Source organism: Acanthamoeba castellanii, assembly GCF_000313135.1.
Source record: "Acanthamoeba castellanii str. Neff unplaced genomic scaffold scf7180000084746, whole genome shotgun sequence".
Classification (NCBI taxonomy): domain Eukaryota; phylum Discosea; order Longamoebia; family Acanthamoebidae; genus Acanthamoeba; species Acanthamoeba castellanii.
In genome coordinates this window covers 1-14922 of record NW_004457568.1, presented here as the reverse complement: position 1 = coordinate 14922, position 14922 = coordinate 1, and the positions used below count along the sequence as shown (strand labels likewise).

Genomic DNA, 14922 nt, shown 5'->3' with positions numbered 1-14922 from the left:
CTTCGGTGGTGCGTTCGTCTTGGGCCTGGTTGCTGACGTTAGCCTGACCGACGCACGTGTGTGCGGTGGTGTGAGTCGGTACCAACGTCGGTGTGCTGGTGAGTGTTCATCCCATGAAGCCGTCCTCGTCGTCGCGTCGGTAGTTGATGCTGCTGGCGCCCATCCCATAGAGCGCCTCCGCTATCTTCTCTCGGCAGGCGTCGGCTCCGACCGGCACCTGGTGCGACCACAACTCTCTCGAGCGTGAGTTCTGGAAGCAAAGCCGGGTCAGATGGTGGGACGCGTACCATCACCTCGCGTTCGAGCTGCTCTCTGCTGATGTAATGGAACAGGACGTCGTCGTTGCTCCAGCTGCCTGAAGCCCCGGCACCCGGCAGTGGACTCGCTGTATCGGTCTCCGCCTCCGTCTCGGTCTCCGTCTCGGTGGTATCTTCGCTCTCTGTGGGTCGCATAACTGAAGGCCAAGTTCATCAGGGCGCACGCACCACCGCACACGCACATGCACCACCGCACGCGCACAATCGCAGGACAGAGGCAGCGCACCTCGACGGAGGATGGCCAAGGGAAAGGGGTTGCAGATCTGTACAGAAACTACGCCCGTCGGGTGTGGCGGAGCAATCACCTCCAACAGCTCCTCACTGAATGCGGCCAACGTTGTGAGAACCGGCACACAGGCCTGCTACACGACACACGCACGCACGACACACGACACGCATGACACGACACGCACGACACACGAACTTGCCTGTGGTACTTGAGCGGGAGGTTGCGCACGGGGCCGAAGCGGCAGGTGCAGTTGCGGCTGAAGTTGGTCCCGACGATGAGCACGCGCTGGCCGCCCGAGGTGAGGCCCACGTTGGGATGCAGCTCGGAGATGCGCGGCAGCGAGCTCAGGTAGCACGCCTGGAGCGCAGAAGAAGGTGAAGGAAGAGGATAGAGAGGCGAAGTAGTAGAAGAAATTGGTGCAGATGATGTCGGTGTAGAAGATGAAGCGAGATGAGGCACAACTGGTGGGGACGAGGGTGCAGAAGATGATGATGCCAAGACGAGATTGAGCGAGGCGCCATCTTGCACGCCGGCCTGTGCAAGTGTGGTGGTGTCGCTCAGCACGATGCCGCCAAAGATTACCTTGGCCGAGCGGATGAGGGCGAAGGGGTCAATGAGCGAGAAGGGTTGCTGCCGAGCGCTGGCTGCGTGCTGCGTCGCCACTACGTCCTTGAGTACAGTGATGGAGGCCGAGCGAGGCAGCATCAGGCTGATGGCCGCCACGGGAAACGGCGACGCTCTTGCCGGTGACCCGCGTATGTGGACTCCAACCCGAATCTCTTCGTCTCCTTCTTGCATCTTCTTGCCTTCCATCTTTGTAGCGGGTTATTTTTTATTTATAATTATTTATTTATAATTATTTATTCTCAGGTATTTATTTGTTATTTATTTCGTTACAGCTCATTTAGAGATCCATCTCACGGTTGCAGCTGGGGCACTTCTTGCTCTGCTGAAGCCACTTGTCCACGCACTCCTTGTGGAAGACGTGCATGCACTCCATCCGCCGAAGGGTGTCGCCAGTGGTGAAGTCGCTCAGGCAGATCACGCACCTGCACACACAGACACAGATGAGTAACTGCATCATGACGCCCCAGATGGTGGTGTGGTAACGTACGACGGTTCGCAGGTCATGCCCGCCCTGAAGGTCATCGTGGGTAGCCGGTCGATGTCGCGTACGCCCACGGCCACGTTCGGCAAGCTGACCAAGTCCTGTGCTCCGAGCCCCCAAGGATCAGCAAACAAACATCACAGCATGCTCAGGCGAGAGCGGCGCATGGTCTGGCTGATGCATGTGTACCTCGTATGACATCTGGTGGTCTTCTGCGTCCTGCGTGGCATGGGCCAGGCGCTGAGTGAGGAGCGACCAGAGCGGCAACGGCGGCGCAGGCCGGGTTGGGGCGAGCCTCGCGATCGGGGCAGGGACCGGTGGTGCGGCGGCCGCGGCGTCGGCAGCAGCAGAAACGGCCTCGAGAGCGGTGAGGTCCATCACTTCTCCGGCCTCGAGGCTGGACTCGAGCTCGAGCTGCTTCGCCAGCAGTGTGTCCTCTTCCTCCTGCAGCGCACGGGCGAGACGTGCGTCCTCCTCCCTTCGCTCTCGCTCCTCCCTTTTCCTCCGCTCTCGCTCTCGCTCCTGCTCTTCTCGTTCTCTTTCTCGTTTTCGCTGTCGTTGCTGCTGGTGTGGGCTTTGTTGACGTGGATGCTGTTGCCGTCGCTGAGGCTGAAAGTGCAGTTGTTGGTGTAGTGGCTGCGGTTGCTGAAGGTGTGATTGTGGTTGGTTTGGCTTGGGCTGGTTTTGGAGGCGTGCGGCTGCGGTGAAGCGCAGGATCCGGCGGCGGTGGCCCAGCGGGACGCCGAGACAGCTGGCCAGCTCGGTGTCGCCGATCTCGAGCAGGGTCGGGCCGTCGACCACTTCGTTTCGGAAGGCCTTGGCGTGGCGGCCCAGTCCCTCCCTCTCCAGCCACGCGCACACCTGTGGCCGATGTCAGCAAGAGCAAGTAGCGGAAAAGGCGAAATAAAGTTTGAGTGCAAAGGGGGCGTACATCGTCTGTGGTCCATTGCTGAACCTCGGCAAGGGTTGCGGCTGAAGAGCTCGAAGAAGATGAACTTGAAGATGAGGCTAAGGATGGCGAAGAAGGGGGGGTCGAGACAGGAGAGGAACTTCTACGCAAGGCGCGCTGTAGGGCACGTTGCTCGAGAAACTCCTGGTGCTCTCGCTCGGACTCGCGTTGGGCGAGTCGCGTCATGCGCTCTTCCTCGGCCACCTGCTCCTCCCGCCCGAGCCGCAAAATCCTGGCCATTTCTTCATCTTCATCTCGCCCCGCCGCGATTTGCGTGCTCGTTCTCGCCCACGTGGCGCTAGATCGCAACGGCGTCGTGGGACCTGGGGCTTGGAGCGACTCCACCAGGGAGAGCTCGAGAGCCAACCGCAGGTCCTCATCGTGCGCGTCCATCCTTGTGCCTTTGTATTAAAACTTTTCCGCCGAATTGGCGCCAACAGCATTTTTTGCCTTCTCGCGAAGGTTCTGGAAGGTCGTTTAGAAATTTACGAAATTTAGGAAAACATTTCGAGTTTTGGCATTTCTGGAGAGTTAGTTCCCTTTGGCGTCGGTGTTGCAGAAGGTGTAGAGGTCGTGGAAGGTCTTGGCCTTCATCCAGTCGCTGGTGAGCTCGATGGTCTCGAGGCCGAGCGCGGGCCGTCCCTGCCCCAGCGACTCCACGAACAGGCTGGCGATTCGCTGATTGACCGCGTTCACACTCGGGTGCGTCCGGTACTCGTCAATCTGTCATCAAAAAAATCACGCTTAGAACCAGATCTGTGTGCGAAGGTGCGTGTGTGCGATGGTGCGTGTGCGGTCGTGCGTGTGCGGTTGGGAGAAGGAGTACGGGCATCCAGAGCACTTCCTCGATTTCCTCCTCTTGCCGAGAGGTGGCAAAGGAGAGGGGCCTGCATGTCCGTGGCGGAGAGAAGCACCCCCAACATGGTTAGTTGTATTGCTTAACTTTCGCCAATCCAATATCAAAAAAAAAGGGAGGGGTAAGAAGAGGGTACTTGAGGAGGGCCACGAAGTAGATGTCCGAGTTCGAGAACAGGTGCGGGTGCATGTGCCTGAGGGTAGTGGCGGCGGCGGCGGTGAGAACTGAACTGAGGAAAAAGGCTGGTTTGGTTGGTGAGAATACCTGAAGGTGATGATGCCCTGAAATTCGGCTTTGATGCCCGTCTCCTCCTCGACCTCCCGCTCGGCCGCCAGACCCAAGGCCTCACCTGTGTGCATCGAATCAGATGAGCAATCAAGTCGCGTTGTGTGTCGTGTCGTATTGCGTGTGCGTGTGCGTGTGCGTGTGCGTGTGCGGTGGTGCGTGTCGATCGGCGCGTACCGGCCTTGACGTAGCCTCCGGGCAGCTTGTAGAACGGCGCCATGCCCGTCGGGATGTACTTCTCCCGAATGACCAGCAGCTCGCGCTTCTCGGCGTTGTACACGAATCCGCCCACGCCCACCGTGTGCGAGGCGCCGTCGGGCAAAAGACAGGTCTCGTTGTCGGGCAGCCAGCGGGTCATCATCACCGACGCGGGCTCCGCCGAATGGAACACGAAGCCGTGCTGGCGCCACACGACACACGACACACGACACACGACACACGACACACGACACACGACACACGACACACGACGAGGGTGTGGGCTGAAATCGTCGCGGGACTAGAGCTGTGAATGGTACCTTGGCGGCGGTGGGGATCAGGTGGGAGAGGGCGATGGGGATGCCCAGCCACACGCCACGCTTGCCCTCCTTCTTCCAGTGCTCCAGCGAAGCTGTTAAAAAATAAAAATAAAAATAAAAATGAATGAGCGATGAACGAAATGAATGAATGAAAAATAATGATGAACAAGCACATAATAAAAGACCCTTTCCATTGCTGGATGGTTGGGCAATTGATTGGGCTAAAAAGATACCCGAAAGAACGGAATCGAAGCTGGATGCATCGTGGGGCAGCGTGGTGGAATCGACCGTCACGCCGTTGTAGAAGTCCACCTTCGCCGCCAGGATCGTGACCGGCACCTCGCTAGCTGATGCCGCCACTTCCATCTTTCGTTCACTTCAAACAAAACAAAAAATGAAGAAGAAAAGAGTTTTATTAAATAATAATGAATTCAATTAATAATTTTTAGCGAAGTGCCGCCATCGCCACCTTCATCAGAACCAGTTGCGCTCGGCGTAGGGGAAGTAGAGGGTGGGGGTGAAGATGGGGAGGAGGATGGAGCGGAGGACGAGGTGGCCCATGAGGCGGTGCTCGCGGCGGCAGGCCTCCCACAGGCGCACGACGAGCGTGGGCAGGAGCTCGAGGAAGTAGGGCCGCTCGGTGAAGATGCGGTCCTCCTCCTTGTTGGCCGAGTGGACGTAGCAGTTGCGGATGAAGCGCAGCAGGTTCACCGGGCGCTCCTTGTCCCGCTTCTCGACCCACCACGACGCCTTGGCCGCCCACAGGCTGGGCTCCAAAATCTCCCACCAGTACTCGGCCCTCCTGTCTCGCGTCGTCAGAAAACACCGCACACACCACCGCACACGTCGCACACACAAGACTGCATGACAGATGGAGGTACCCGTCGAGGAGTTCGTGGATGATGGCGTCGATGCGGGCGAGTTCGTCGGGGAAGTCGTAGCTGCGGAGGTTGCCCAGCGCGACGAGGAAGTTGGTGGCCTGGCGGTCGTTCCAGAAGAACGGGTGGCGGAGGATGTTCTCGTGGCACTGCTTCTTGCGCTCGAGGCTCGGGTCGTACCAGGCACGGGTGTGCGGGTCGGCCATGAGCAGGTTCTCGAGCAGGTGGCGCGTGGCGGCGAGCTTGTGCGGCCACGGGATGACCTCGGCCAGGCGCGGCCGATCGAACAGCCGCGCGCTGGTGACGTAGGCGCCCGGCGGCCAGTTCTCCTCGCCCGTCAGGAGGTAGAACAGCACCAGGCCCAGCGAGAACAGGTCGCTGGTCAGCACCGCGCGCTTTCCCAGGAACTGCTCCGGCGCCGCGTACATGTAGGTCCCTAGTGTGTGCGGGTGGCGTTGATTAGGTGGCGCGATGTGTGTCGTGTGTGCGGTGGTGCGTGCGTCGTGTGTGGTGTCGTGTGGTGTGCGTGTGTGTGTGTGTGTGGCCGTACCGGAAAGGACGCCCGTGGTGTTAGCGGTGGTGTTGCTGCTGAGCTCCTTGGCGATGCCGAAGTCGATGAGCTTGATCTGCTTCATGGTGTCGACCAGAATGTTCTCCGGCTTTTTTACGCAACACACAGGCACGTTACACGGCGTAAGGACTTGCTCCGCGTGCGTTGCTGCGTGCGTGCCGAGCGTGCGGCAAGAGTTGTAAGGTACCTTGATGTCGCGATGCACGAGACCGCCGTGGCCCCGCCAGAGGTCGCCCAGAGTGCGCAGCACCGATCCCACAGCGTACTGCGCAGCGTCACATCGTCAGCACACCACCGCACAGTACTCAAAAGGCCGGGAAATGAAGGCAAGAAAGTAGGACTGACCTGGCAGGTGAGAAAGTGGGCGGGCCGGCCGCCGAGCATGCCCTGCGAGTGCCACGACTGGACGAGCTCCTTGAGGTTGCACTCCATGAGCTCGAGGGCGATGTAGTGCTCGATCTGCGGGTCGTGGCGGTCGGTCAGCGGGTCGGACAGGATCACGACGTGTCCGAAGTAGCGCACGAGGCCCATCACGCTGTTGCGCGTCTTGAGCAGGTCGATCTCCGTCTTGAACTTTTTGTCGAGCGGCTTGGCATTCTCGTCGACGCTGCCGGCCTCGGCTTCGCCGTCACTCTCGTCGTCGTCGTCGTCGTCGTAGGGCTTGGAGATGCGCTTGAGCGCGATCTCCATGCCGTCGTCGTACTTGAGGGCCAGAAAGACGTCGGACGAGCCGCCGACGCCGATGCGCAGGTGGCGGTTGAACACGAAGCGCGGCACGGTCGAGCCGGGCTCGCAGATGGAGCTGAACCGGCAGGCCTTGGTCATCCGCTCGAACAGCTCGCGGTAGCGCTCGGAGCAGGCCTGCCACTTGCCGCGCATCTCCGGCATCACCTGGCCCACCTCGCGGTAGCGGATGCCGGCGGGCGGGGCCTTGAGGTACTCGAGCAGGTGCTCCTCGTACATGTTGCCCTCATCGGCCTGGTAGTCCGCTGGCGCCTCGGCCTCTACGGCGGTCGCCCCTTGGGCGGCGGCACGAGCCTTGACCGGCGGCACGATGGCTGGGGCTTTTGAAGAAGAAAACGAGAAATACAGAGTCAGCTGACGTCATCAAAGAGCGGCTGACATGGGGGCTGGTACCTTGGGTGGCGATCAGTTGGGCCGATGCAGAGGCCGGGGCGGCGGTGCGCGTGGGCTTCTGCCTGGCGACGGGCTGCGGTGGCTGGGGCTGGGGCTGGAGCTGGGGCTGGGCATACATGCCCTGCTGGTCCTCGAGCATGGGCGACATGGACCGCTGGTGGTAGACGCCCGGGGCCGGTTGCTATTGCACCACAGTGGCAGTGGCGTTGTCCAAGTGTTGTTAGAATGACGTATGTCGTGTGTCACACAACACACGCCCGACACACGCCCGACAGAGAACACTGGCGAGCTGGGGATGAGTACCGTGGACATCTGCATTGACGGCATGAACGGCGAGTACTGCGCCGCGTATTGCTGCTGCATCTCGTAGTGCGGCTGCGGCGGTTGTAGATGCGGCTGGATGATCGGCCTGTAGTTCTGCTGTTCGAGCTGCAGCTGCAGCTGCGGCGGAAGCTGCGCCTGATTCTGCTGGTGCTGCTGATACATGAGCGCCGCCTGTTGTTGTTGCTGCTGCTGCTGCTGCTGATGCAGAAGCGCCGCCTTGTGGTCGACCACGTTCGCGGGAGCGGGCGCGACCGGTCGCTTCGTGATACGGAGGTAGGGGTGCGGCCGCAGCTCGGTGGTGGGCCTGTCCTCCCAGAACTTAGCTGACAGGTGGATGTCGTAGCAGTCCTTCCACTTATCACAGTAATCCTCCGTGCAAACATTAATTAATCCTGCAACGTTCATTAAAAATCAGTGAGCGAGCGCCACACGCGACACAACACACACACGACACCGCACACGATACAGGACACACCGCACAGGCGTACCTGAACTGCCCTTCATTTCGAGCCAGTATCTAAAGCCGGCTGTGTCCATGGCATAACGAAGCGGCACCGAGACCGGGCCAGCCGGGGAGCCCACCAGCATATTCTCGACGCCCGAACGCGACGTGGCGACCTCGACGTTGTAGAGCACGAAGTCCTTCGGCGGCACCAGCTCGCGCGGCGTGTGCGCGAACGGGCAGAACTTGCCGCGGTTGGGGCACTTCTCGGGCGGCGAGAACGAGCACATCTTGACCTTGGCCAGATTATTATAGATCTTCATCACCGGATGCAGGAAGTAACAGTTCTCCCAACGCGGACATTTGCCTGTGTGTCGTGTCATGCGGCGTGTGCGTGTGTGTCGTGTGTGTCGTGTGTGTGTGCGTGTGTGCGTGTGTGCGATGTTAGGATGTTGTGGCGAGGTGCAGAGTCCAGTGGGGGCAGAAAGGGTACCTTCATGCTTTAGCCAATACCTACACAGATCGCCCTGGGTGACCTGCGGCACGCTTTGCATGACGGTGGTCATCTTGGTCGGATAGAGCTCCGTCAGGGGCATCACCAGCAGCGAGTTGTTGTCCTCCTCGTTCGGATACTTGACCTTGATGGGATCCTTGCGCTTGCTATCCTTAATCACGGCGTAGTCTGGCGGCATGCGTAGCTCTTCCCACGTATGCGCGAATTTACATCTGTGCGTACATCAAGGCCAACGATGAAGCTGCAATCTGAGGTGTTTGCAGTAAAAAAGCGATTTCCACCGAAGCGGCCAACCAAAACAGGGCTGAAAAGAATATAGTGCGCTACACACAAAGATGTAATCTTGATGGCCGAGCAGCACCACAGTGCCAATAAAACGTAGGGGCAAGTAAACAAGAGGCATTCTAAAATTAATTCGATTTTTTGGCCAAAAAATTAACAAATTAGAAGATCACGAGGAGGGAACGTACTGCTTGCCTTGCTGACGAAAGAGACAGGCGCTGGCGCCTCGCTTGCTAGGCCCGCCGAAGGCGGTGTCAATTATATTGTTGCCGTTGTTGCAAGGTACCGTGCGGGCCGTATGGTACTGCTTATTCTTTACCTCCTCAAGAAATTGTCTTAAATCATCTACAGTGTACTCGCTGAAGTAGTGCTGTTGGTCCATCGTTGAGATCGCTTCCTATCTATGTTACGTTCGTGCGTGCTGTTCGCTTCGATCTTTTGCTTTGTGTTCGCAGTGCAGTATTTTGAAGTGTATTTATTTTTTTCACTGCACAAGGAAAGCAGAAAGAAACCAAAAAGAATAAGAAAGAAATCACATTTTTAAATCTATTTTGCAAGCGAGATGTCTGAGGCCGTGACAGGACTTGCAAGTCACTGGTTCTGCGGCCTCGTTGAGCGGCCACCAAGCTTGGTGCGTGCGTCGAGCACACAACACGATCTATTTGATTTGTAAGCACTACACAATCTCTAGAGATGACGACTGCGCCAGCACAGCGAAGCTGGGCCAAGCTGGCCCTGCCGCTAGTGCTCTTGGGGCTGATGGTGGTGGTTGAGGCCACTACCATGGCAAGCGCGAGCCCCGCTGGATCAAAGGCAGTCTGGCCCGCGCGTCGATCGGCCACACCGCCCGAGGTGCAGGTGCAGGCCGTGCAGGGCCTCATCGGGCGGCTGCTGGGCGCCTCCTACGTGCCCCTCTTCCAGCTTTCCATCCTGCCCTCCCCTTACGCAAGCTCCTCCACCGACCACGACTACTACACCCTCTCCACTCGCACGTGCGTGCATCTTCTTCTCGCTTCAGATTTGATGAATACCGACCACTACTCTGGCCATGCGGGGGTGGTGTGCGGTGAGCAGGGTGGGAGGAGTGACGCAGGTGCAGATCCAGGGGTCGTCGGGCGTGGCGCTGGCGTCGGGCCTCCACTGGTACCTCAAGTACTCGTGCAACTGCTCGGTCTCCTGGGGCGTGGCCGGCTCCGGCAACAACCTCGCTCTCCCCTCCGTACTCCACCCGCCACCTTCAGCCTCCGCCGACTGTGGGTTGTGAAAGGCTTATCGCGTGTTTCTTCCTCGTCCACAGCGGCTGCCGGCGCTGTCGAAGCCGCTGGCAATGCAGTCGCCGGTGAAGTACCGGTACTACCTCAACGTGTGCACGCACAGCTATTCGTCGGTGTGGTGGCAGTGGGATCGCTGGGAGCAGGAGATCGACTGGATGGTACTCTAATCGGCCTTATCAGACCTTTGTTCGTGTCAAACTCCTCCTGAACACGTTTGGCTGACCCATATCCTTACCATGATGCCACGCAATGGTGATAATGCCAATAATAGGCGTTGCACGGGATCAACCTGCCGCTGTCGTCGACGGGCCAGGAGTACGTCTTCGCCGAGGTCTTCAAGGCCCTGGGCCTCAACGACACCGACCTGGAGCACTTTTTTGTCGGTCCCGCATTCCTGGCGTGGTGCGTCATGACCGCTCACCAGCCATCTCTGGTGGTTTAGACCTGAAACTGATGGTTGCGTTCATCAGGGGCCGCATGGGCAACATCCAGGGCTGGGGCGGGCCTCTCGACCCTGCGTGGCGCAAGGCTCAGGTACAATGCCAGAGCATCACATGAATGGACTCTGTCGCTCTTCGCTCATGCCAGCTGCCACCCGACAACAGGCTGAGCTGCAGAAAAAGATCGTCGAGCGACAGAGAATGTTCGGCATGCTGCCCATTCTCCCCGGCTTCGCCGGCTTCGTGCCCGATGGCATCAAGCGGATCTACCCGACGGCCAACCTCACCAAGTCGGCCGACTGGGCCGGCTTCCCGCACCAATACACCAACGTCTACTTCTTGTCGCCCCTCGACTCGCTCTACAAGACCATCGGACGCATGGTCATCCGCCGAGTGACGGCCGAGTTCGGGACGGACCACATCTACAACGCCGACACGTTCAACGAGATGTCGCCGCCCTCCGCTGACCCAACCTACCTGGCCGCTGCCAGCCGAGCCGTCTACGAGGTGCTGTGCAGTCTATCAGAGTGGCGTAAGCGATGGTGGGGTTTTCGCTCACACTGTGGACTGCCTTGAGCAGGGCATGGCGGCAGAGGACCCGCAGGCGCTGTGGGTGATGCAGGGCTGGTCGTTCGTGTTTGACAAGTTCTGGGAGGACAAGTCGCGCGTCAGATCCTACCTCAGTGGAGTGAGCGACAAGGACATGTTAATCCTCGACCTGGCCTCGGACAACAACCCCGAGTGGAGCAAGACAGGTCAGCCAACCACCCCCACCCACCATTGTCTGGCCCACCACCACCACCACCACCACCACCACCACCACCACACCTAGCATTGAGCTCCCCTATTTCCTGGGACACAGACTCGTACTTCGGCAAGGAGTTCGTGTGGTGCATGCTCCACAATGGAGGCGGCGTGCGGTGCGTTCCCCCAATAACCTCTCTTAGCGTTGTGAGTTCCACAATCTCATTTTTTTATTTATTTCTTTTATCGGTTTTTCCTGTACAGAGGACTGTACGGCAATCTGACGCAGTACTCGTCGGACCCGCTGCTCGCCCTCGCCACGCCCGGCAACACCATGGTAAAAGCTCCTTGCATTGTATTTTAATCTATTTTATTTTATGTTGTTGTACAGGCCACAGCTGATCTGTGGCACATGCGAGCAGGTGGGAGTGGGGATGACGATGGAGGCCATCGAGCAGAACCCGGTCGTCTACGAGCTCATGTCCGAGATGGGCTGGCGCAGCGAGGCCTTCGACATCGTCGAGTGGGTGCAGCGCTACGCCGAGCGGCGGTATGGCCTCGCGGCGGGGTTGTCGTCGGTGGGCGAGGCATGGGAGCTGCTGCGCGAGGCCACCTACAACCAGTCCGTGATCGACTATGGATGGTTCGGTTTCACACCCGGTACGACAACTTGCAAGTTGACCGCGCACGCCCACCACCATCAACCGCAATGCCTCATCCTTGCCAACGCCTTAGGTCTGGGCATGGGCTACGGCGGCGTGGCGAATGCGGCCAAGGAAGTGGAAGCACTACGCCTGTTCCTCCAATCCGCCCTAACCAGTTACGCTCATTATTATTACTTGGCTCTTTTGCGCCAAACTGACCGTTCGATGGTCACAGAGGGCTACGCTCCCAACGGGCCGTGGCAGTACGACTGCGTGGACCTCACGCGCCAGGTACCTTGACTGGCGCTCAATTGCATCGCAACGCACGATCATTCTTGTTGACTTGGTTGCTCACAACACATCAATACGCAGGTGCTGGCGAACACGTTCAGGGACATCTACGCGCAATTTGACGCTGCCTATTCAGCATACGCTGCCCATAAGACATACACGGTCGACCAGTTGAAATGTACGTGTCATGCACACTCTTCTCGACCGCCTTTTCTTGGCTTTGCTTGTCTTCGGTTGGTGAGCTTAGGTATGCTTTGTGCGTGTGTGCGCGATTCAGCTCTGGGGTCTGCGCTGTTGACCCTCATTGGCGATATCGACGAGATTCTGGCCACCAACCCCAACTACCTCCTTGGCACCTGGTACGCAGGCACCTTCCGCCCATAGACCACCACACCACCATTTTAACCTGTGGCTCTCTTCCCCCTCCCTAGGATTCAGAGCGCCCTGTCGTGGGCCGACACGCCGGACCAAGCGCTGCACTACCAGTTCAACGCGCGCAACCAAATTGTACGCCTCTCCACCAGCAGAACATGTGGAGATGACCGATGATCGATTCTAACCGTAAGGGCGGGCTGTCGTGGGCGCAGACTTTGTGGGGACCGGACGGCCAGATCACCGATTACGCCACCAAGCACTGGGCCGACCTGGTGCGGTCCTACTATCAACCGCGCTGGACCCTCTTTATCACCTCAGTCTGTACGCTGCCTTTGCCCCACCCCCTTCATTCTTCTGTACACGTTCTCTCAGCGCTAAACCCCGGTCTGGTCGTGCAGTGCAAGCGGTCTACGCCGGACGAGAGTTTGACGCGGCCAGGTACCGCGGTGAGCTGCTGCAGCTGGAACAAAAGTGGAACCGTGAGAACACGACCTACGCCACCACACCCACGGGCAACACCCTCCAGGTGGCATACAAGCTCGCCGCCAAGTACTACCCTCTCACCACCATGTGTATCGTGTGTGTGTCGTGTGTCGTGTCATGGTGCGTTGTATTAATGTTGGTGATTGGCACTAGGTACCTTGACTTGCCGCGCTTGGCGCCGCGGTACGTCAAGCACGCAGCGATGGATGCCTCGGGAGCGGACCTGCTTGCGCACCCGATGTGGAGCACGGACCTAGCCCAGCTCATGTGGCTGTGCGACCTCAACCCGCTCTGCCTCGGGTTCAACACCAACGGCTGGCTCAAGGCCGGCGTCTCGCGCCTCGTGCCCAGCTCCGCAGTCGATCTCTACATCAAGTCGTCAAGCAGCCAATGATGACGATGACGATGAGCTCATAGTGAGATCAAGTCCTTATTAAGAAGCTTGATGGGTTCGGATCAGGTCCTATTTGGTCATTGCAGAGTAACCTTGAAGAAGAAGGACCCTCGTTCATTGTTCTTCTTCTCGTAGTTCACAAGGTCATGGTGCGGCCAGTTCACGGTTCTGTGGTGCTTGGCCTGTTGTTGGGCTTGTTGCTGGTGGTGGTCGCTGCCAGCGGGCTGGAGTCTCATCATCATGAAGAGGACCACCAGGTCGAGGTGAGCGTCGAGGGGGTGGCTTCGCGGTTCCCTATGCGCAAGTCGACGACGCCGCCCGAGGTGCAGGTGCAGGCCGTGCAGGGTCTCATCGGACGGCTGCTGGGCGCCTCCTACGTGCCTCGCTTCCAGCTCTCCATTTCACCAACACCGCAAGAAGATGAAAGTAGCACTTCGGATCACGACTTCTACACGCTCTCCACAACCACGTACACTCGCCTCTCCCTCTTCAGATCCATTCAGACGGAGTGGGATTAATCTAGACAATGATTCTGCTACTCGAATTAATCTAATCGGGAGCAACTGTGGCCCCTTGGGGGAGCAGAGTGGGAGGAGTGACGCAGGTGCAGATCCAAGGGTCGTCGGGCGTGGCGCTGGCGTCGGGCCTCCACTGGTACCTCAAGTACTCGTGCAACTGCTCGGTCTCCTGGGGCGTGGCCGGCTCCGGCAACAACCTCGCTCTCCCCTCCGTACCTCACCCGCCACCTTCAGCCTTCACGCAACCTCTTCAACGCATGCGTTCTTCTTCATCATGGGGCTCACAGCGTGCTTGGTGGTCTGTTCGTTCGCAGTCGCTGCCATTGCTGTCGAAGCCGCTGACGATGCAATCGCCGGTGAAGTACCGGTACTACCTCAACACGTGCACGCACAGCTATTCGTCGGTGTGGTGGCAGTGGGACCGCTGGGAGCAGGAGATCGACTGGATGGCACGTAACCATGGCCTCCTCACCACTCATCGTTTGCTGGTTGGGCTGACATCTCTGTTCGGTGGCGGTGGCGGACAATAATAGGCGCTGCACGGGATCAGCCTGCCGCTGTCATCGACGGGCCAGGAGTCCATCTTCGCCGAGGTCTTCAAGGCTCTAGGCCTGACCGAGGACGACCTCGCCAGCTTCTTCGTCGGCCCTGCCTTCTTGGCCTGGTACAACACGCTCCCCACAATGAGCCACCTAGATCTTCGTGCCACGTCATCATCATCATCGATGGCTGATGGTTGCATTCATCAGGGGCCGCATGGGCAACATCCAGGGCTGGGGCGGGCCTCTCGACCTTGCGTGGCGTCTGGCGCAGGTTAGCCCACCACTCCCCAGAGAGAGAGAGAGAGAGAAGCCAGTCTAGTCTGCCACCAATAACGCAACGCACCACCCACCACAGGCCGAACTGCAGAAAAAGATCGTCGAGCGACAGAGAATGTTCGGCATGCTGCCCGTTCTTCCGGCCTTCGCCGGCTTTGTGCCCGAAGGTTTGTTTACCGTCACAAACACCTCCAGCGAGCGTCAAGTTCACTCTTGGTCGTGGTGGTGGCTGTGGTGAACAAGGCATCAAGCGGATTTACCCGACGGCCAACCTCACCAAGTCGGCCGACTGGGCCGGCTTCCCGCACCAATACACCAACGTCTACTTCCTGTCGCCCCTCGACTCGCTCTACAAGACCATCGGGAGCAAGGTCATCCGCTTGGTGGAGGAAGAGTTCGGGACAGACCACATCTACAACGCCGACACGTTCAACGAGATGTCGCCGCCCTCTGCCGACCCGACCTACCTGGCCGCTGCCAGCCGAGCCGTCTACGAGGTGCTGCGCTCAACAACCCAACCTCAGCCCACCA

At 59.0% G+C, this 14922-nt stretch overlaps 6 protein-coding genes across 6 annotated transcripts; 2 read left to right on the top strand and 4 right to left on the bottom strand.

The window, feature by feature from the left end:
* Positions 1-106: 106 nt before the first annotated feature.
* On the bottom strand, positions 107-1359 carry ACA1_184640 (uncharacterized protein; the record flags this gene model as incomplete). The annotated part of the gene is made up of 5 exons (XM_004342457.1): positions 107-217; positions 288-454; positions 544-676; positions 742-903; positions 1006-1359. The coding sequence occupies 5 exons, from the start codon at positions 1357-1359 to the stop codon at positions 107-109; spliced, it is 927 nt and encodes a 308-aa protein (XP_004342506.1).
* Positions 1360-1450: 91 nt separating this feature from the next.
* ACA1_184630 (zinc finger, C3HC4 type (RING finger) domain containing protein) lies at positions 1451-2996 on the bottom strand (the record flags this gene model as incomplete). The annotated part of the gene is given in 7 exon segments (XM_004342456.1): positions 1451-1595; positions 1661-1755; positions 1844-2098; positions 2110-2352; positions 2396-2515; positions 2586-2626; positions 2732-2996. The coding sequence occupies 7 exon segments, from the start codon at positions 2994-2996 to the stop codon at positions 1451-1453; spliced, it is 1164 nt and encodes a 387-aa protein (XP_004342505.1).
* A 138-nt stretch (positions 2997-3134) lies between these two features.
* On the bottom strand, positions 3135-4628 carry ACA1_184620 (hydrolase, NUDIX domain containing protein; the record flags this gene model as incomplete). Its single annotated transcript, XM_004342455.1, has 7 exons — positions 3135-3326; positions 3430-3490; positions 3596-3688; positions 3724-3808; positions 3922-4144; positions 4263-4354; positions 4496-4628. The coding sequence occupies 7 exons, from the start codon at positions 4626-4628 to the stop codon at positions 3135-3137; spliced, it is 879 nt and encodes a 292-aa protein (XP_004342504.1).
* A 108-nt stretch (positions 4629-4736) lies between these two features.
* On the bottom strand, positions 4737-8306 carry ACA1_184610 (protein kinase domain containing protein; the record flags this gene model as incomplete). Its single annotated transcript, XM_004342454.1, is given in 10 exon segments — positions 4737-5064; positions 5144-5576; positions 5691-5799; positions 5899-5976; positions 6057-6775; positions 6849-7029; positions 7152-7564; positions 7661-7931; positions 8108-8114; positions 8128-8306. The coding sequence occupies 10 exon segments, from the start codon at positions 8304-8306 to the stop codon at positions 4737-4739; spliced, it is 2718 nt and encodes a 905-aa protein (XP_004342503.1).
* A 797-nt stretch (positions 8307-9103) lies between these two features.
* ACA1_184600 (alpha-N-acetylglucosaminidase family protein) lies at positions 9104-13055 on the top strand (the record flags this gene model as incomplete). The annotated part of the gene is given in 19 exon segments (XM_004342453.1): positions 9104-9402; positions 9485-9629; positions 9708-9842; positions 9956-10086; positions 10155-10218; positions 10290-10631; positions 10705-10879; positions 10987-11044; positions 11133-11205; positions 11267-11528; positions 11604-11687; positions 11748-11803; positions 11885-11981; positions 12081-12162; positions 12235-12310; positions 12391-12499; positions 12577-12601; positions 12617-12727; positions 12815-13055. The coding sequence occupies 19 exon segments, from the start codon at positions 9104-9106 to the stop codon at positions 13053-13055; spliced, it is 2565 nt and encodes an 854-aa protein (XP_004342502.1).
* A 146-nt stretch (positions 13056-13201) lies between these two features.
* Positions 13202-14828, top strand: ACA1_184590 (AlphaN-acetylglucosaminidase, putative; the record flags this gene model as incomplete). The annotated part of the gene is made up of 7 exons (XM_004342452.1): positions 13202-13524; positions 13641-13785; positions 13888-14061; positions 14107-14237; positions 14323-14386; positions 14471-14558; positions 14587-14828. Coding segments are annotated over 7 exons (1167 nt in total), but the record flags the coding sequence as incomplete, so codon positions are not given.
* Between the last annotated feature and the right edge of the window lie 94 nt (positions 14829-14922).